At 44.0% G+C, this 20,978-nt stretch overlaps 4 protein-coding genes across 4 annotated transcripts; 3 read left to right on the top strand and 1 right to left on the bottom strand.

The window, feature by feature from the left end:
- The first annotated feature begins 366 nt into the window (after positions 1–366).
- Positions 367–4,443, top strand: LOC126501791 (histone H3.1). The gene has a single exon (XM_050142645.1). The coding sequence runs from the start codon at positions 1,301–1,303 to the stop codon at positions 1,709–1,711; it is 411 nt and encodes a 136-aa protein (XP_049998602.1). The 5' UTR covers positions 367–1,300; the 3' UTR covers positions 1,712–4,443.
- A 2,189-nt stretch (positions 4,444–6,632) lies between these two features.
- Positions 6,633–6,976, top strand: LOC126501826 (histone H4). The gene has a single exon (XM_050142683.1). It carries the CDS (start codon positions 6,650–6,652, stop codon positions 6,959–6,961), a length of 312 nt encoding a protein of 103 aa, XP_049998640.1. The 5' UTR covers positions 6,633–6,649; the 3' UTR covers positions 6,962–6,976.
- A 1,983-nt stretch (positions 6,977–8,959) lies between these two features.
- LOC126501831 (histone H4) lies at positions 8,960–13,304 on the bottom strand. The gene has a single exon (XM_050142687.1). It carries the CDS (start codon positions 13,107–13,109, stop codon positions 12,798–12,800), a length of 312 nt encoding a protein of 103 aa, XP_049998644.1. The 5' UTR covers positions 13,110–13,304; the 3' UTR covers positions 8,960–12,797.
- A 1,123-nt stretch (positions 13,305–14,427) lies between these two features.
- On the top strand, positions 14,428–18,885 carry H1-1 (H1.1 linker histone, cluster member). The gene has a single exon (XM_050142632.1). The coding sequence runs from the start codon at positions 15,719–15,721 to the stop codon at positions 16,364–16,366; it is 648 nt and encodes a 215-aa protein (XP_049998589.1). The 5' UTR covers positions 14,428–15,718; the 3' UTR covers positions 16,367–18,885.
- Positions 18,886–20,978: the final 2,093 nt, after the last annotated feature.

Raw genomic sequence — 20,978 nt, 5'->3', positions numbered from 1 at the left:
GGCAAGGCTCGCGCCAAGGCCAAGACCCGCTCCTCCCGGGCCGGCCTGCAGTTCCCCGTGGGCCGCGTGCACCGTCTCCTCCGCAAGGGCAACTACGCCGAGCGGGTGGGCGCCGGCGCCCCGGTGTACCTGGCGGCCGTGCTGGAGTACCTGACGGCCGAGATCCTGGAGCTGGCTGGCAACGCGGCCCGCGACAACAAGAAGACGCGCATCATCCCGCGCCACCTGCAGCTGGCCATCCGCAACGACGAGGAGCTCAACAAGCTGCTGGGCCGCGTGACGATCGCGCAGGGCGGCGTCCTGCCCAACATCCAGGCGGTGCTGCTGCCCAAGAAGACCGAGAGCCACCACAAGGCCAAGGGAAAATAAGTTGCTTACCTGTCTTCTCTTGGACTGTCCTGGTGGAAGTCACCTCAAAACAAAGGCTCTTTTCAGAGCCACCCACATTTTCCAAAAATGAGCTGCCACCTCCCGTTGAGTTTTCTAGTACAGTGTGTGGTTATTGTGGAAGGCATATGATTACTACATGAAATTTCAAATTCTTGCTTTGTAACAGTTTTCGCACTGTTGTTATTCTATAAGTACTTTTCGAGATGCGTTTCTCCAAAGTGGTCATGAACCAAGCTTGAGAGCCCGTTATGTATCAACACTAAACCAGTATAACTACTTATGGAGATACGTTTCTCACAAAGTGGTCGAGAACCAAGGTTGACAACCCGTTGGTATTCATCAACACTAAATAACCAGTAGCACCCGAGTATTTACCGATAATTGCCCGGCATTAAAGCACGCTTTACAGTTTGCATTGCTCCCAGTTCGTTTTTGCTGACACGATTTGCTTCCGTTAGATTCCTATCGGGCATTCAAGTATTTGCAAGTGATTAACAGTACTCAATACTAAATTACTACAGAACCTCTCGTCAATCCCACTAAACTTTATTAGATGAAATTCCTGGTTACCGAGTTGAATATTTTCAGCCTGATCCTACTGAATGTACAGATTACTTAGCAAAATTCCTATCCATAGCAGTTATTGTGACGAAAGTGTAAAAGCGGAAGCAAAGATGGACGAGGGGCGGATGCGCCGTGTGACGGAAGGGGTGGAGAGAGGGCAGGTTCCTTCAAAGACCCGAAAGCGCGTGTTTTAATCAGGATTTAGGAGCAGAGACCGGCCAATCCCGGAAAAGCGCGGGATCGTTTGAATGTTCTTGTGTCCAATAGCGGATAGCCTGATTGTATAAAAGATGGACAGCGTACAGGAAGTTATCGTATAGTTTTTCGACTCCCTTTTGTTTCATTCATGGCTCGCACAAAGCAGACCGCTCGCAAGTCCACCGGCGGCAAGGCCCCGCGCAAGCAGCTGGCCACCAAGGCCGCCCGCAAGAGCGCCCCGGCCACCGGCGGCGTGAAGAAGCCGCACCGCTACCGTCCCGGCACCGTGGCGCTGCGCGAGATCCGGCGCTACCAGAAGTCGACCGAGCTGCTGATCCGCAAGCTGCCGTTCCAGCGTCTGGTGCGCGAGATCGCTCAGGATTTCAAGACTGATCTGCGTTTCCAGAGCTCGGCCGTCATGGCGCTGCAGGAGGCTTGCGAGGCCTACCTGGTGGGTCTGTTTGAGGACACTAACCTGTGCGCCATCCACGCCAAGCGCGTCACCATCATGCCCAAGGACATCCAGCTGGCCCGCCGCATCCGCGGGGAGAGGGCGTAAATTATTGGTCAGTGCAAAGTTGAACCCAAAGGCTCTTTTCAGAGCCACCCACGTTTTCTGTAAAGCAGCTGTGATTCAAAACTAATACTTGTTTTTATGCATTTTTCATTTTTTTTCAATCATACCTGATAAGTTTCTAATAGGACTTTATATTATCCTTTATTACCGTTTCTATTTAGATTAACTTTATTACACTGCTTAAACTGACTAAAGAAGTAGACCAGTCTATTTGTCTTGACCATGTACTGTGAGTAGGTTCTTTAGTATTCAGTGTTTTGTATTGATGAAACCCTTTTTATTAAGCTACAGATGCTGCTCTTTCTAGACTTTTACACTAGGCTTCTTACACCTAATAAAAATTTGCCAAGATCTAACTTGATTGGGCGATTTGCTTGAATGTACTTTCTACGACCTTAAATAAATATGAACCCACCGCTTTTGCATACTATTTTATATGTAGGTATTGACTGGGGCCTAGTTGCTCAGGCATGTACTACCTGATACTCCATAGGCTGAGGTGGCATTATCACAAGTTTAAAGTTTGCTTGCATTACAGGATGACCTCAAAGATAACCTTGGTAATTTATTAGGACTCTGTCTCAAAATCAGAACGTGCTGAGGAAGATAGAGGTCCAAGGGAGCCAACACTTTCCTAGCCAGTGTGAAGCCCTAGATTCAATTCCTGTCGATTGCTTTGGGTGGGTTACTCAGTCTAGGGGTTTGTAACCCACCCTGCAATCAAGTTATTCCAGGGTCTCGGAGAGGCGCTACCTGGAAGGGAATGAGCTAGGACAGAAGGAGGCCAAGCAGATTTGTCAAAGCCTCCGTTTATTAGGATCATATCGCCCCTGAAGGGTAGGGAAACTGGACTCTGCCTGTTCCAGGTCACGTAGGCCAGGTCAAGTTCGGACGGACAGGTAGGCCAAGAAGTCACGAGTTGCCACACCTGGTTCCCTGGATAGCTGGAATGTGAGGTGGGTTCCGATAACAGGTAGCTCTCCATCAACAGCTTAATTGGGTGTGGGGCAGGTTCTCAATAGAACATAATTATGGGTGTGGGGTTCTCTGCTGACTCTCCAGGGTGATGGTTCCTGTAATGATTTTTAGGGGGGGAAAGGGCTCGTGACAAATTCCCAGTAAACAAAGAAGAAAGTAAAGGTGTATTCCAGGTGTTTGATTTTTTTTTTAGATTTATTTATTTATTATACAACATTCTGCCTCCATGTATGCCTGCCCGCCAGAAGAGGGTGCCAGATCTCATTACAGATGGTTGTGAGCCACCATGTGGTTGCTGGGAATTGAACTCAGGACCTCTGGAAGAGCAGCCAGTGCTCTTAACCACTGAGCCATCTCTCCAGCCCCCCAGGTGTTTGATTTTTCTAGAGTCTTTTAAGACAGCTCTACCTGGCAACTGCCTGTCATCCACAGGTGTCTCAAGGTGATGGGGTCCCTTAAAGTTCTATCATTTCAATATTTTGATTTTTAGCTGTACTGGCTTTGATGTCCCCTGCTTAAGTTTATCTTTTATATATTTTCTCAATCTATAAGAAACTAGTAATGCCAGCACTCGGGAGGCAGAGGCAGGTGGATCTCTGTGAGTTCAAGGCCAACCTGGTCTAAAAGAGCTAGTTCCAGGACAGGAACCAAAAGCTACAGAGAAACCCTGTCTTGAAAATCAAAAAAAAAAAAAAAAAAAAAAAAAAAAAAAAAAAAAGAAAGAAAGAAACTAGAGTTTTCACTGTAGGTCCTGACAGGCAAGCCCTTCCTGTTTTTCTGTAATAAGATTGTCTTACATTATTCTGACTCCACAGCCCCTCCTAAAACCAAGGGTAAAAAATGGATTCCGGATTCCTTCTTCATTTACTTGAGGCTTTAATAGAATTTCACAATGAGAGCATGAGAGAGAGCAAGCGAGCAAGCAGGTTCCTTTAAAGGGTACACACCAGGACCCTGGTACCATAATCGCAGCCATTTGTGTGTCCTTGGTGTCTGTTGTGCCATCTGAAAGGATCTTCTTCTCCATCTGAAAATGAGATCAGCATCATCTATCCTCCATGATTGTGACCGGGTATATTTGAATGCCTGGTTTCAGTCTTTCTGAACTGTCTATTCTTTTTCTTTATAGTTTAAGTTTTTTTTTTTTTTAAAAATCCCAAACTAGCTTCTTAAATTACTTTTTACTTGGCATCACTCAATTGCATAAAGTCTGCTCAGTTTATGAATAAAATGGTACCATGTACTTAAAAATCAACAATGGAAGAAATTCAAGGTCTTTTGGGTTTGCCTTGTTTCTTTGTTTCAGCAAGGGGAATAAGTATTGCTAATAGCTCCCTATTTTCTGCCTAAAACAGGAGAAGAGAAATAGTGCTCAGCAGGCTATGGATGATATCATTGTGTACCAAACTGTCAGTCACTAAAGGTTAAGTGAATTTCAAATTGTGATTAAACCTTGTTTAGCGTTCTTTAGCTTACTTGCTCTCCCACAGTTGTCTGTGCTCAACTTTGAATAAAAACGCTTTATTTTTGTTATTTCTTCTGGTCTTCATTTGTGTATTGTGACTTGTTGCCTTGTCCCATAAGTGATCTAAAATATATTTTTGCCAAATTCATTCTCAGGCTCAGATGGGGATCCTGACAGTAAAGCCTTACCTTTATCCATATAAAATTGGACAGACAGCATGTGTTAGATACACTAGATAGTGGTTGTTCTATGAACTTCAGAAAGCATCTGTTCTCCAGGTACCACAGAGTGGTATTAGGCACAGGATGAAATTATAGCTACTGTTCTTTTTGTTGTTGTTTGAGACAGGGTTTCTCTGTAGTTTTTTGGAGCCTGTCCTGGAACTAGTTCTTGTAGACCAGGTTGGCCTTAGAACTCACAGAGATCCGCTTACCTCTGCTTCCCGAGTGCTGGGATTAAAGGCATGTGCCACCATCGCCCGGCATCCGGCTAGTGTTCTTGAAGACAATAGTTTGTGTGAAAGTTTAAGCTCTTAAAGAAAAGGAAGCTCTTATGTTCCGGACACACTCTTTAAGACTGAACAGTACAGGCATATACAGTGACACAAGCCTGTAATCCAGCTCTGGGAGAATCAGGCCAGAGGCTTGCAAATCCCATTCCTGGCTATATTGTGTTCTATGCAACATTTTCTGGAAAAAAGGAGGAGGGGGGGGGGATGAAGGAGACAGAGAAGGGAATGGGGGCGGGGAGAAAATAAAAAATGGAAAGACTAGAAGGACAGAAGTTAACAGTAGGCCATCCAGTCTTGACCAGAAGCAACTTTCTGAGTAAGAAGTGTCTCAGAAAAATCAAGCATGTAGAAAAAAAGTGAGTGGAAATTCATGAACTTGAACCACACAGCATCTTGGCTTGGAAAAGTTGGGATATGAATGCCAATACACCGGAGGAAAAAGGACAAAAAGAACTTTTCAATTTATAAAACTCCGTCCCCGAAATACAAACTAGGATCTGACATTCTCTTATACTTTACCATCCGCGGCGATTAAAAGCAGTGCCAGACAGACCACTGTGATGAAGCCCATCACACAGGGTTTGTTTCAGCTTCCACTTTTACATCACTGGCCATCACTGAAGTTAGGACAGGAATTTACTCAGGGCAGAAACCTGGAAACAGGAGCTGCTGCAGAGACCACAGAGAAGTAATGCTTACAGACTTGCTTCCCATGGCTTACTTTCTTAGCGAACACAGGACCACCAGCCCAGAGATGGTACCTCCCACAATGAATCCCTGATTAAGAAAATGTCCTACAGGCTTCCCCAGCCTGACCTTAGGGAGGCATTTTCTCAACTGAGGCTTCCCCCTCCATGATGACTCCAGCTTGTGTCAAGTTGGCATGAAAGTAACCAGCACAAATATTAACAAGTAAACATATGTAAACAGTACTTCTATGGAACAATCTCATTTTAACTAACATATTACCCAATCCAATTCCCACAAAACACTGGTAGCTTTATCAGATGAGTGGTTTGGGTAAAAGGGAGAAAGGGAAAACTACCAGTGAATCTATCAACTCATCCCTTTGAATGAGGAATACACTACAGGTGTGGCGAATCACACCTCCATCCTCTTGAAGTCCTGCTTAGGACTGCAAATTAAATTAAGAGAATAGAAGCACCAAGCATTTAACAGTTTCACTGCTCTTATTCAAAAATAGTAATCGGGCACTGGTGGAGCATGTCTTTAATCCCAGCATTTGGAAGGCAGAGACAGGAGGATCAAAGCTAACCTGGTCTACAAAGTGAGTTCCAGGACAAGGGCTACACAGAGAAACTGTCTCCAAAACCAAGCACACAAGCAAGCAAGCAAACAAGCAAAAATCCAAAGCAGCAGAATCCACTACATACAGAATCAGGCAAAAAAACAAGTGCAACGATTTGACAAAGCAAAGGGGCTTCAGCTACGCTAAGGTATTTTAACAAGGTTTACTGGCACTGATTCTGCCTCAGTTCCTCCTAGTAATAAAAGGTTTTATTTTGTTCTTTTACTATCTTTCACATCAGAATTTTCACTTTCAAGAAACAATAATGTGTTCTTTTGGCACCAGGTGTGTATGTGTGTGAGTGTGATGCTTTGAGCATACATGATTTAGAGTAGTATATGTTTTAACACCTTCAAATACTGGGCCATAAATACGTAATTCTTTGTTGGAAAATACATACAAAAAATATAACAGATTAAAATAGTGGTACAGTGCAAGCTGGGGGCAAGCTTGGGGAAACCTTCTGCCTGAAGAAAGGCAGCATTTCTTGTGTTCCACTCCTTGATCTCCGCCCTGCCGGGGCGGAGCAAAAGGTGCCTTGGCAGCCTTTTGGTCCCCGCCTACTTGAGGTTCTCAACCAGGTCCGATCGGAGCCTATAATAAGCCACCATCGGTTTTTGCTTTTCGCTTGGTCTACGAATTTTCAAGCTACTAGCTATGTCTGGTCGCGGCAAGGGCGGGAAAGGCCTGGGCAAAGGCGGCGCCAAGCGCCACCGCAAGGTCCTGCGCGACAACATCCAGGGCATCACCAAGCCCGCCATCCGCCGCCTGGCCCGGCGCGGAGGAGTCAAGCGCATCTCCGGCCTCATCTACGAGGAGACCCGCGGGGTGCTGAAGGTGTTCCTGGAGAACGTGATCCGCGACGCCGTCACCTACACGGAGCACGCCAAGCGCAAGACCGTCACGGCCATGGACGTGGTCTACGCGCTCAAGCGCCAGGGCCGCACCCTCTACGGCTTCGGAGGTTAAGCTGTTGCCGCCTTTTCCTCCACTGTCGCAAAAGGCCCTTTTCAGGGCCACCCACTTGTTCCTTAAAAAGCTGTGCATTTCGTGTAGTTTAGTGGTTGTCGTATGCCTATTTTATGCTTATTTCTTGTATTTATGCAGGCTCAGGGTTCTCCAACTTGCACTAAACAGCACTTTTTTACTAGCTGTGAGCCGTTAGGCGGTAATCTTCACCCCTTGCCCCAGATATTTATGCTAAATGATACTAAGGTTTCTTTAAAGTGCCCTGCACAACTACGTATTCAGTCCTCTAAGAAATTCACATCGGCTATTTGGATCTTGTGGTCATGGGAAGTCCTAACCTTGAAGGAGCTCTAGGGGATCCAAAGAAGGTGGGCTTATAGCTTAGTCTCTTAAGCAGCAATAACTATGTCCTTATTAAGGAGTTTTGTAATTCAGTTACAGAAAGTAAAGCAGGGTTAGTAAACTTAACAGGCTGCTTTCATTCTCAGAGTGGGTTCAAGGTCACGTTGGACAGCCTTAAAAATCCTGTATTGGGCATAAATAGGTTTTAAAGCCTTTCACCACCAGGGCCTAATTTCAATCACCCATTACCACTACCTGAAGAAAGAACCTTAGGGCGGTGCCCAAACTGAAATAGCATCCAGATTAGAATCCATTCAACTGGTGGGGGAAATCACTTGAGAAACAGGACACAGAGAAGCCCTGTCTGGAAATAAAACCGAGAGGAAAAGAAAGAAAACCAACAGGCTCCAGTGATCCTGGAGGTCTTAAACAGAATTGAGAGTAAAATTTGAGGTGTAGAGGAAATCTTAGGTCCCATCAACATACAGTCTGGTGGTAGTTGTTTTGTTTCTCTGTTTGGATTTTGTTTTGGGGTTTGTGTGTGTGTGTGTGTGTGTGTGTGTGTGTGTGTGTGTGTGTGTTGTAGAAAAATCAGTGGATTTGACTACTACAAGATAGAAAGGAAATATTGGTGCAAATAGTACTGACATTTATGTGATGTTTTCCTTGACCACCCCTTCCAAGCAGTGCATTTAAATAAACATTGACATAAAATCTATGCAGTTTCTATGGGTAATGCAGAGATCATAGAAAATACAATGTATGCATACAGGCTGCTTGTTTATGCTACTATGCCACCATATACAGGGCTGCAGCATCTTCATAGTCTTTGAATGCCCCCCATGCGTTTTGACAGTAGACTAAATAGCAAAACTAGATGAGATTAATAATGTAAAACATAGTGGAATGCAACATTATCTGTAAAGTGAACAGGGCAGTGTGAGCAGAAGAAACAACCTATGATCTATATCCACTGTCACCCAGCTCTCCAGAAACAGATGGAGAAGGACCTCAGATCTGAGGCCAGTCTGTGCTCTGTGATGCTGGAGAGATTCAGAAATAGAGACATTATATTACGTGTATTGTATACTCTATCTCAGTTCTTAGACCTTTTTTTTTTTGATCATTCCTGGAGCTGCATCTTTGTCAACTACTGTTTCCTGTAAAATACTGTATGTTCAATAGAACTCCATGCCCTGGCTGGGAAGCCAGGTTCATCCCGTAGCACCTCCAAAATTGATGAGTGGCAGCTTCTGGTCATTTCTCAACACACCACAGGATTACCATTTTTAAAGATATTAAATCTACTCTCTGCCCAAATATTCTGCTGTACTAGTCACAATGTATAGAAATTCCTTAAAAATAGTTCTCAGGCCGGGCGGTGGTGGCACACGCCTTTAATCCCAGCACTTGGGAGGCAGAGGCAGGCAGATCTCTGTGAGTTCAAGCCCAGCCTGGTCTACAAGAGCTAGTTCCAGGACAGGATCTAAAAACTACAGAGAAACCCTGTCTCAAAAATAAAAAAAAAAATAAAAAAACAAAAAAAGATAAGAAAAAAAAGAAAAAGATTTAAACCTCAGGTTGTAAAACAAACAAACAAACAAACAAACAAACACAGTTCTCACTTCAAATAAAGTAAGAGATAGTTTACTTGGGAGATCATGGACCAGGAACAGAGGTTTAAGTTACCCCCAACTCTATGCTCCCGTGTAGAGGCAGTTTCATGAAAGTTTTATAGCTACAAAGAAAGGTCACTAATTAAGGCACTTTTTTGAATATATTGGCGGAAACATTAGGCAGTCACAGCCAAGGAGCAAAATCTCTGCTACTGGCCTCATATGATGTCTGATGACTATACCCTTTTCGTTGTTGGTACAAGCTAGACTTAATACATTTCCAGAAGTTTTTATCTGTTAGGTTATAGGATTAGGTGTACACAGCAAAGAAATTCTCAATAACTATTCAGGGAGCTAAAGACTGACCCAAATAAATTGTAATTGAATTTTGAATACACAACATTCTGTCCGCTCAAACGTCATTGAAGGTCAAATCACTGTCAGGCTTTGAGGATACAACTTCTTTGCAGGAATTGTCATCCACACAGTCCCTAATTCAATACCTAACTCTTTAAGAGTGACCATATGTGGGTTTTATTTAATGTAATGTGTATAACAATATTCTTAGTCTGTGTATGTAGGCATGTACATAGGCATGCCCCCCTTCTCTAGGACATAATGCCTTGACAGTCAGGACTTCATGTGTCCTCATGACTATATCATCTAGAACAACACTGCCATCTCACAATTTGTCTATAGATTGTAAATTATGCTTTCTTTTGTCTTTTAAAGTTATTTTTATTTTATTGTATGGATGTTTTGTCTGCATTATGTCTGGGTGCCCAGAGTACAGAAGAGGGTATTGGATTTCCTGTGATGGCAGTTATAGGATATTGTTGCAGCACGATTAATAAAAATCCAAAGACAGATACTGGGGTACAACCTGAAGATCAGAAAAGAAAAACAGCCAAGCACGGGCTCTTAACTCTACCTCAGTCCAAAATGGCGATCCAATGGCGATCCTGCCTCCTTGAATCAATCCTCAGAATGAGACTGTGAGAGCTGTCTCCTCCCATCTGTATTCCTCTCTAGTGCTGGGATTAAAGGCATGCACCACTACTGCCTGGTTTCTATGGCAAACGAGTGTGGCCATACTACTGGGATTAGTATGTCACCTCTGCCTGGTCTGTAAGGCTGATCTGGGCGGCTATTTAACTCTCTGATCTTCAGGTAACCTTTATTTATTAAACTACAAATGAAATATCACTGGATTTCCCCTTTTTGTCTAAAATAAAAGGGGCTATAGCTAATATAAGAAAAATATATACAATAAGTACAATGACTAAATATAATATATACAGGCAATAAATACATCAACAATGTCTAGTCCATTTGCATTTGATAAATTCAGAGAAAATACTCCATAGCTATCCTAAGTGACTCCAAAGTCTTGTACCTAATTTACTTTTTATCATAACTTGCTTTCTGTGTCAGATAAATTAGGAAAACTATAACTATCCAGTCTTCAACTCCTTCAGAGATCCAAGAAGGAAATTAATAATAACTGATAAGAAGGAAGTGTGAGCAAGTGACTTCCAAACATATGTGAGAGAGAGAGAGATGACAGAAACAGCTGGCTGCCTGGACAGTCACCCACAGTTCCTCTCCAACGTTGGGGCATCCATCTTCAGCCTGCAGGCGACTCTTCTGGGAAGCAGGATGTTCTGAAGGGCTGTCCCTTCTTGTCTTGACATTGGGCAGTCACTTTCTTTTGTGTTCTGCTTGCCCAATTAGGACGTCATACGAGACAGGGGCATTTTCTTGCCCAGTGGCTTACTTTTGCCACAAAGAAAGTAAGCTCCATGTGGAGTTGCTTCAATGCCCATTATCTTCTCTGAAGCAGATTGGTGCTGCCAGCAGCAGTGTCTCATTGTGATGAAAAAAAAAAAAAAAAAGAGCCATATTCTGTAGACCTCTGAAGTGTTTGAAGATGGATGGCCTGTCTATCTAAAATATATCTTTGTTTGACCTTGAAAACATTCCTAATGTGCCTACAAGTTCAATTGTAATAGGTGACTAATTACTAACCTGTACTTCCTTATTATCCTAACAGTTGGTAATAATAACTTTCAAAGACTAGACATTTGCATTAGATTGTTAAAAGAGCTGTATAGGTACAATACCTTGAACAAGAGTAGAAATGTATATACAGTATGTTTTAACAAAATTAATCTCCAATTTGTATCAATATACAAAATTTGTATGCAATATACAAGAGCCAATCTACTGTGAAACATTTAAAACTAGTAGTTGCTTTTTAAAAGTAAATTCAATAATCTACCTTTTTATCCTGTCATTTCTATGTCCTCCCCTTTTTCTTTTCAGAGTAGATCCAATAATCTACCCTTTTATCCTATCCTATCTATGCCCCCCCTTTTTTTCTTTTCTTTTCAAAAAAAGAACTTAGAATCTAATCTCCTTTGTTTACCTTTTTTTCCTGGCCATTACCAATAACTTGTAGCCACCCTCCCCTCCAAACAATGACAAATATCCATAATCCATTGAATGACCCAAAACCAACCACCCCCACCGTTTTGGGAATGTGGGCGTCGTATTCTTAAATTTACTTCCTCGTGGGCGAGGGTATCTTTAGGGGATCCTGAAAAGAAACATGTGGGTTAATTGTCAAGTCCTGGGAGATGTAGCTGTACCATCTTTTTGTCCTGTCTATGCGTAATAGGGAAGTGCAAAGCTTGTTTCAAATCCCGGCTAGAGCAGTCTGTAAGGCTGGATCATCTCAGCTAGCCACCTTGAAATTATTCTAAGCAGTTTGTAGTCCAATGCTAGCAGTTGAATGGCGTCATATGAACCAGGCGGAATCTTGGGGCCCCATCTTCTTCCTAGAGACTCCAGAAATCATTGTAGGAAAATTTGTCATTCATTGTGGAAAACTTAAACATTATTCATATCAAAATGAAAAGTTTGAATTTCGATACATATATTCAAAGAAAGGTACCATAGAGAAAAAAAATAGGTATGGCGAGAAGTAGAATTGTTGAAAATAGAAGTTTGATAAGCTTAGTCCCAGTCAGCTTTGATTTTTAAGTGAGTCGGGACAGCCATTATATTGAGAAGTAAGGAGGTATGTATGCTTAGGTAGTGAGCTTTTACCCTGCAGAGAATATCGGTACCATAAGTCAGATTCATCTTTGCTTGGTGATTCTTTCTGGATAGCTATCTTTTCTTCTTTAGGGATTTAGACATCCAAGACCTCTTTACTTCTTGAAGATGGGTCTTTTCTATTTTCCTGAAGACAAGAACAGAACCCTGCCCAAACCCTTGTGAGATTTCCTTACAACTTGTAGGACTGTCACCTTGTGAATGAGCTATATCATTTATCAAGGTTTCTCCTTTTCAAACTGGATGTCCATGAAATTTCATTTATATTTTAATAAAGGTTGTCTGAAGATCAGAGTAAAACAGCCGCCCTGGTCAGCCTTACCTGTCTTTACCAAAACTAAGACCTGAAATGAAAGCTTACTTACACACCCTGCTTGACCCAGTTTCCAGTTAAACTAAAAATAATGTAATCGTGTTTCCATCACTCAGTCTAGCTTTTCTCAAGTTGTTTGGCTGCGCAGGCTTGCTTGGGCCATACTTAAAGAAAATGGTACAACTTAATAGTTTGGAGGTCTCACCGTGCAATTCACTGAACGTATAACAAAGACAAACCAAAGCGTACTTACAGCCGGTTCTCTGCGATCAGTACAATGCACATGGCATAGGCTCAGCATTACAACGCCTTTTCAGAGTAGATGGGCGGCCCTGAGAAGGGCCTTTGGTTAAGAGAAAAAAATGAATAAACCACCAAGCTTTTCGAGGACCAAGTCGGTGGCCCTGAAAAGGGCCTTTTGCACAGTAGAGAAGGCAGCAACAGCTTAACCGCCGAAGCCGTAGAGGGTGCGGCCCTGGCGCTTGAGCGCGTAGACCACGTCCATGGCCGTGACGGTCTTGCGCTTGGCGTGCTCCGTGTAGGTGACCGCGTCGCGGATCACGTTCTCCAGGAACACCTTCAGCACCCCGCGGGTCTCCTCGTAGATGAGGCCGGAGATGCGCTTGACTCCTCCGCGCCGGGCCAGGCGGCGGATGGCGGGCTTGGTGATGCCCTGGATGTTGTCGCGCAGGACCTTGCGGTGGCGCTTGGCGCCGCCTTTGCCCAGGCCTTTCCCGCCCTTGCCGCGACCAGACATAGCGACAAAAGAAGAAAGAGAAAGAAGTGCGTGGTACCTGAGAGCGGATCCTTATATAGCTGCTTCGCCTTAGTTCCCCACCCCGACAGAACGAAAGCCCCCGCCGGCGGGAAAGTGACGTCACAAATTTGGCCTTTGAACCCCACCCAACAGAGCTGAAAGCCCGCCAAACCGGTGGCGGGGAAAGTGACGCCACAAATCCCGCCTTTAGGTCTTGGCGATTCCAAATGAGAGCCCGCCGGCGGGAAAAGTGTGGTACAGACACCGCCTTTAACCATTGCCCAACAGCGCTGAAAGCCCGCCAAGCCGGTGGCGGGAAAGTGACGTCACAAATCCCGCCTTTACGCCTAGCCCATGCGAAATGAAAGCGCGCCGGCGGGAAAGTGACGTCACAAATTCGGCCTTTGCTCCTTGCCCACCAGAACAGAAAGCCCGCCAAGCCGGTGGCGGGAAGTGACGCTACAAAACCCGGCTTTAAGCCTTGTCCGTGCGAAATGAAAGCCCGCCGGCGGGAAAAGTGATCAGACACTGCCCTTGAACATTGCCTCAAATTCCAAGTGCTATCATAACACTAACGCAAAACTTATTTTAAAATACACGGTTCGTAGAACTTTACTAATTATCAGAATTGAGCATTGAGGGGTAGAACCTAGAGTTGGCACACCTTTTATTCCAGTTGTTCTGGTACCAGGACCTAAACAGATTGGGCTAATTCAATTCGCAAATGCTACGGGTAAGAAAACATTCTGATATTTCAAATTTGAATAAACTGACCGATCAGGACGGTCATAGGAACGTTAATTATCTCACAGCCATTTTACTTGAAATTGTGGGTGGCTCTGAAAAGAGCCTTTGGTTGAGATTAAGACGTTAACAATTACGCCCTCTCCCCGCGGATGCGGCGGGCCAGCTGGATGTCCTTGGGCATGATGGTGACGCGCTTGGCGTGGATGGCGCAAAGGTTGGTGTCCTCAAACAGACCCACCAGGTAGGCCTCACAGGCCTCCTGCAGCGCCATGACGGCCGAGCTCTGGAAGCGCAGGTCGGTCTTGAAGTCCTGCGCGATCTCGCGCACCAGACGCTGGAACGGCAGCTTGCGGATCAGCAGCTCGGTCGACTTCTGGTAGCGCCGGATCTCGCGCAGCGCCACGGTGCCGGGGCGGTAGCGGTGCGGCTTCTTCACGCCGCCGGTGGCCGGGGCGCTCTTGCGGGCGGCCTTGGTGGCCAGCTGCTTGCGCGGGGCCTTGCCGCCGGTGGACTTGCGAGCGGTCTGCTTAGTACGAGCCATAGCTGCAAACACGCACAAAGGCCAAAGATTTGACACACGGCAATGACGGGCTCAGAACTACTATTTATAGTATGCAAAGCATACTGATTGGATGAAAATACTGTTCCCCGGTGACGTTTAAGACTCTGATTGGTTCACTTGTAAAAACTGCAATTGCAGTTTCCCTGACAAAGGTTTGCCGCTGCCCTTTTCTTGTGTGTGTGCGTTTTTTAAGGGAAATGAGGTAAAATTTCGGTGAATGTTTACTTCTCCACCACCTCTGTTGACCAATACAAGGCCGTTTGATCTTGCTGGCCTTAAAGAATCGAGAATAAACTTGATATGTTGAAATGTTCAATTAGAGATTCTTATGCGCTGAGTGATGGTCGTCCAGAGTCTACCTTTTGATTGGTTTACTACGTCTTCCTTACTAGCCAGTAAAAAGCCAGATCTTGAATCCTTCATTTGCGTGTGGCATCTCCATCTCGTCAGACGCTACAGTATAAACAACGGAGTGGAACGTAGAAATAATAAAAAAATCTGACTCAGGTTATTCTGAGTACCTTTATATAGCTGTTTGTTTAGAAGCTTTGCATTCTTACATTTAAAACCAACTCTTGGCCACAAATCACTCCATGCATGTGAACATTATTTTTTAATAAACAGTAGTAGAACTGGTCATTTAGTAGGTTAAGATTATTTAGCATTTTATATGAGAAAGTGTATAATCCTTCCCAAAGCTATTTCGACCTGCATGTCCCGGGATAAGAAGTCATGTCATGGCTTTGCCCTCGAGCACCTGTTATTAGTACTGTAGATTGGAAATGTGAAATCCCTACAGCAAGCTGATGCTTCCTAAAGCCCTAAAACACTTTCTTAAGTAAAAAATAAAAACTAACGTCACATAGTTCTTACCTACAGCTCATCAAGATCTGTAGCTTGATTTTCTGATACTCTACCATGGAAGCAAACCCTGAGTTCTGGAAGCGATTTCTTGACACCTCAACTGTCCAACAGTTTGGGTTTTGATTGGCTAATTTGCAGACGCCCTTCACCGTTTGAGCTACCTTTTGATAGACATCTACCGTCTGGAGGTGCCCCTACTGTGCTTAGATTCCCGCCTCAAGCAGCCTTCTAGCGAGGTTTGGGGGCAACTCTACGTGCAGTGATCTTGCAGGTGCGGCGAGGCCCGAGGGGGCGGGGCTTCCAGGGTTCAAGGGGCGGGCGCTAGCGTGCACCAATCACAGCGCGGCCCTGCTCTATAAATACGCCGAGCGGGGGCCTCGTCTTTCTACTCCTTTTCTTCGTTTTGGCAGTAGCTGTGCTATCATCTGCAGCTGTCATGTCCGAGACTCCGCCTGTCGCTCAGGCTTCCTCTGCCGCTGCTCCCGAGAAGCCTGCGGCTGCAAAGAAGACCAAGAAGCCCGCCAAGGCTGCAGCAGCTAAGAAGAAGCCCGCCGGCCCCTCGGTGTCCGAGCTCATCGTGCAGGCGGTCTCCACCTCCAAGGAGCGCAGCGGCGTGTCCCTGGCCGCGCTCAAGAAGGCGCTGGCGGCCGCTGGCTACGATGTGGAGAAGAACAACAGCCGCATCAAGCTGGGGCTCAAGAGCCTGGTGAACAAGGGCACCCTGGTGCAGACCAAGGGCACCGGCGCAGCTGGGTCCTTCAAGATCAACAAGAAGGCGGAGGCCAAGTCTACCACCACCAAGGTGTCCGTGAAGTCGAAGGCGTCGGCGGCGTCTAAGAAACCCAGGAAGACTGCCGGGGCCGCAGCCAAGAAAACCGTGAAGACCCCGAAGAAGCCCAAGAAGCCTGCCGTCTCCAAGAAGCCTTCCAAGAGCCCTAAGAAGCCGAAGGTGGTGAAGGCCAAGAAAGTGGCCAAGAGCCCTGCCAAGGCGAAGGCCGTGAAACCCAAGGCTGCCAAGGCGAAGGTGACGAAGCCAAAGACTGCAGCAGCTAAGCCCAAGAAGGCTGCACCTAAGAAAAAGTGAACAGATCGGTTGGAGGCTTCTTCAGTAACCCAACGGCTCTTTTCAGAGCCACCTACATAACTTAAAAGAGCTTGGCACTCACTTTTCCTGGTACAAACTAGCTTAGAACCCTCAAGTTAAAATTGTTCACCTGGTTGCCTTAGGCAGCTGAGGGCTTTTCCCCACTGTGGAATAGGTAGATCGTAGCTTGTTTTGTTTGCCCTACCTGACCTGACTTCAACCCAGCGAGGGTAATCTGACGTTTCCCTTTCCACGTAAGTCTTGTCCCTTCTTGAGACTCAGCAGTGCTGTGAGGTGCTGAGGACTTGGCATGGTCAGAAGAATTTTGTATGCAAGTCCAGTGGGGTGGGTGCTGAGCGATACTTAGGCTATATATTTCGGGGCATGTTTAGCCCTGGCTGCGCTGTAACCCATTACTGCCACCCAAGTGCCAGGATTCGATGCTTGCGTCACCACCTCCTGGTGGTACTAAAGCCCTTAGAGTTAGTCCATCTCCCTAGAACTGGAAGCTGTTACAGGCAGCACTTTTGGAGATTTTGATACCCGCTGGTGCTCTTGAATTGATTCTCCTCACTCCCGAGTACTAGGGTTACTCCCAACCCATATCCCCCCTACTCAAGTCTTTTACTGGACTCCCCTACTATCCTGTGAGTTTTTTAAAGAATTATTGGTGTCTGGAAGTTGGGAAACAATTTATAATTGATCCTCTTTCTCAGTTTGGGTCCGGGGATTAGCTCAAGTGATCAGGCTTGGGGCAAGTGCCTTTTACTTACCCTGAGCCATCTTTCTGGCCTGAATTTAGTTGGGTTGTTTCTTTTAATACATTTAGTCATAAACAATAATGATTGATTCATCTTTCACTTAAGGGTCAATTTACTTCAAAGTGATATATGCACATTTAGACATCTTGTTTTCCTTTAACAAAACTTTAGAAAACCAGTTAGTCAAGACACAGGCCTCTTATCTCAAGCACATGGGAAGTTGAAGCTAAAGAATACTGAATTAAGACCAGCCTAGGCAGCACAGTCAGAGGCTGTTCTAACACAAGTTCGGGGAAGATTTGGTTGGATTTTGTTTATTTTCAACCAAAAATAAGTTTTTTATATTTAATAAAAAGTCTCACACCAAGTATTGTACACTAACCATTTGCTAATCTGTTGGTTAGCACTAAACTGATCATGATGCAACAAACAGGACTTCATACTGCTAAATTAAAGTATGTTTGACATTTTTAGTAAATGACTTATTCTAAGGACAGCTCAACTTCCAGAAATATGTCAGTTTCTGCTTCCCCTTCTCAGTGTGAGCTCATTAACTTCTACAGCGTTTAAAGGATGTAGAATAATTTCCATTATTTTAATTCAAAATTTCTTGGCTATTAGCATCTATTTTCTTTGTTAGCTACTTTAGTTCTCCTTCTGGGAATTGCTTGTTTCTATTTCTTGCTCATTGTTTCAGAGTGCTCTGTTTTCTTGTTCCATTATGAGTTTGTTTTAGACGCATATTTATTTTTATGCACTGCACATAATGTGTGCAATCAGAGTTACACGGGATTAGGAGCCACCATGTGGATGTGGGGAACAAACCACCAAGGGTTTGTTCTCTGCAAAAACAAGTATTCTTAACTACTGAGCAATCTCTCCCCTTGCCTCTATTATATTTTTTTAACATAGTAGAGAAATGAACTTTTTTTTTACCATCAACATTGCACAGTGTTTTAACTTTGATCTTTTATTCTCTATTTTCTGTGTGGCATATTTATTTTCATCTGTGATATAAGTTTTGAATATTATACATAAATGTTTTAATGTGTTAAGCATAAATATGTCTTTAATGGGTTTTGGTTTCAAGTCTTGATTCAGAAATTACACCTGAGTGCCTGAATTATTTGTGTGGTCTCTGAGATTTTGAGAATGTTGCTTTTTAAAACATTTTAGGCTCAGCTAGACCTGATGTACAAGTGTCCTTGAGAGGCTAAGGCAAGGTGATCCCAAGTTCATGTACTGCTTGGGCTACAGAGTAAGGTTTTTGAGACCATCATAAGCAAATTAGCAAGACCCTGACTCAAAATAAAATGTTGAAAGGAGTGAGGGCTGGGAGAAAAAAAAAAAGGGGGGGGCTTTGCATGTAGCCCAGTGGTAGAACATTTGTCTAGCATTTATTTGTAAGACCCTGGGTTTAATTCCAGTACTGCCAGAAGAAAAGAAAAATTAGTTTCTTATCCACAAATACTATATTTAATGTTGTTTTAGTCAGCTGTTCCAAAAGCATTTCTTAGACAATCCATTCATTTCCTTCACTGGGCTAACATTCAGTCTTATTTCTAAACGTCCTATGTAAGAGGATCTAGGGTCTATTTTTGCATCTACTGTTCTCCATATAAACTAGGTACCTTTTAAATTTTTTTATTTCTATTTATAGGCATAGTTCTACTGTGACTGGAACATTTCTCATGGCCTTTTGTTACCTCTTATTGTGGAAGCATATTGGTAATAAATAAATCCACCTTTTAAAAATTCCTCAATATGACTTTCATACATTTGGTGGGGGTGGGAGCTCGAGACAGGGTTTCGCTGTGTAACAGCCCTGGCCTCTCGAGGGTGGGGACTAAAGGCAGCGAGCGGGACCACCGCCCGGCTGAATTCCATGCATTTTTTGTGCTGCTTTTGCTACAAAACTCCAAAGTATTGATTTTAGCAAGCATTTTAATTTCTGGTTTTAGTTTATATTGTATTGGATGTTTGTTAGCATATTTCTTATTAATTTTTTAGTGTAAGTATTTTAAGTAGTTCCCTTTCATTCTCATTTGACTTAAATTGTTTAGTAGTTGATAGCTTTTCTTTATATAGTGATATGATTTTAATATTTTTAGCACTTTCTTAACATGGTGTGACTGGAAGACATAAAAGTAGAAGTATGAAACTTGCTTCTCTAGGACGGATGTTTCTGAGAGAGAAGCAGGGGGAAGTGATGGAGTTGAGCGGGGGCAAATCAGTTCTGAGAGTCTGCAGCCTGCAAAATTACCAAGTAGAAGACAGACTCAGCAGCTGACTCAGAAGCTGCCTGTAGACTAATGGGAGTCAGTTCCTTAGCTCTGCTGTGCTGAAACATTTCATGGCCTTGATAACAGTTTGTGGGAGGATGAAGTGATAAATTTGAGTCTTTGTGTTTTTAAAACTAGGAGATTGGGTCAGGCCACCAAGAGAGTGACTGTGGTTGTGTGTGTGAATATATATACATATGTATATGNCTTAGAAAGAAGCCAGCGGTGGTGGCGAACACCTTCAATCCCAGTACCTGGGAGGCAGAGGCAGGTGGCTCTCTGTGAGTTCAAGGCCAGTCTGGTCTACAAGAGCTAGTGCCAGGACAGGCACCAACGATACAGAAAATCCTTGTCTCGAAAAGCCAAAAAAAAAAGAAAAAGAAAGTGAAGAAAAGAAAGAAAATAATAATAATAATAATAGATTAAAAAACAAAAGAAAGGGAGATCTGGCCTTGAAAATTTATTGCACATAAATCCAAATATATATATTTCTATATTTTGGGGCTTCCATTGGTTTACTTCAAAGTAATTTGGTTTGAATTGGCTTTAGTGGTTTGAGAGGGGGTCTCATGTTGCTCAGTATGCAGCTGTGGATGATCGCGAACGCCTGATGCTCCTGCCTCCATCTCCAAACTGCTGTGATGACAAAGACATGCCCTACCATGGCTGGCTACAGTCGGGTTTCTGTAGATTCCAGCCTGGTAGGAATGGAATAAAACACGTGCTACAGCAGGTCATGTCACAGAGGGGAAAATGTCTTCCTGGAATACGGCGTATATTTTAGACATTTTTGTTGTTAGCGGTGTGCATGCATTTTCTGCATCATTTTCACCAATATTTCATAGTGGCGATCATTGTGAAATATTCTAAAACCAGAGATTGAGATGTGACCGTGGTCATCCAGTCTGGCGAGTCTGTGTTTAAATGACTGTTGTCACGAGTGCAGAACTGCAGAACTGCAGCGCTACCTATGCATACAAGAAGCAGAGACTTCAACAGAGCTTCCGGCCACTACAAGGTGACAGCAGGCACACACATATTCTTTTTATTATTTTTTTTAATGATTCCATTTATTTTGTAAGTGAAAGGAAGGTGGGGGAGGGAGGAGGAGGAGTGTGAGTGAGCACGTGACCCGATCTCCTGTGAATGTTAGAGATGGTTTGTGAGAATCAGTCTTCTCCTACCACGTGAGCGAAAAGCAGGGACTAAAAGTAGGTCAGGCACTTTTTCTGGCAGAGCCAATGTTACGGATCCAAATTCTACCCCTTACTTTGCCTCTGCCTTTGGAAGGAAAGGAAAGGCTGCCAAAAGTCACCGGAAATGGTGACTTTATTGAGGAAAGGGCCTCAATAAAGGGATGCACATACACTACAAATAACAGGATTTGCCAGTTCATACAAAGATCACGGCACAATCGGGAGAAAGATGGGAGTTGGAGCAGAATCTCTCATGCAGCTTTTATTGTGTCTTACATAGCTAAATTACAAAAGGAAAATGTGGAAGGAAAGGGGGGGATTTATTGTTTTCTTTTTAGTTTCAGCTTCTGGACAATGTACAATGGAATGTAAA

This window comes from Alexandromys fortis, unplaced genomic scaffold (assembly GCF_014885135.2).
Source record: "Alexandromys fortis isolate MF-2015 unplaced genomic scaffold, M_Fortis_MF-2015_v1.1 scaffold_5, whole genome shotgun sequence".
Lineage (NCBI taxonomy): Eukaryota > Metazoa > Chordata > Mammalia > Rodentia > Cricetidae > Alexandromys > Alexandromys fortis.
The sequence above is the reverse complement of the archived record's forward strand: the minus strand, read 5'-3'. Positions and strand labels throughout refer to the sequence as shown.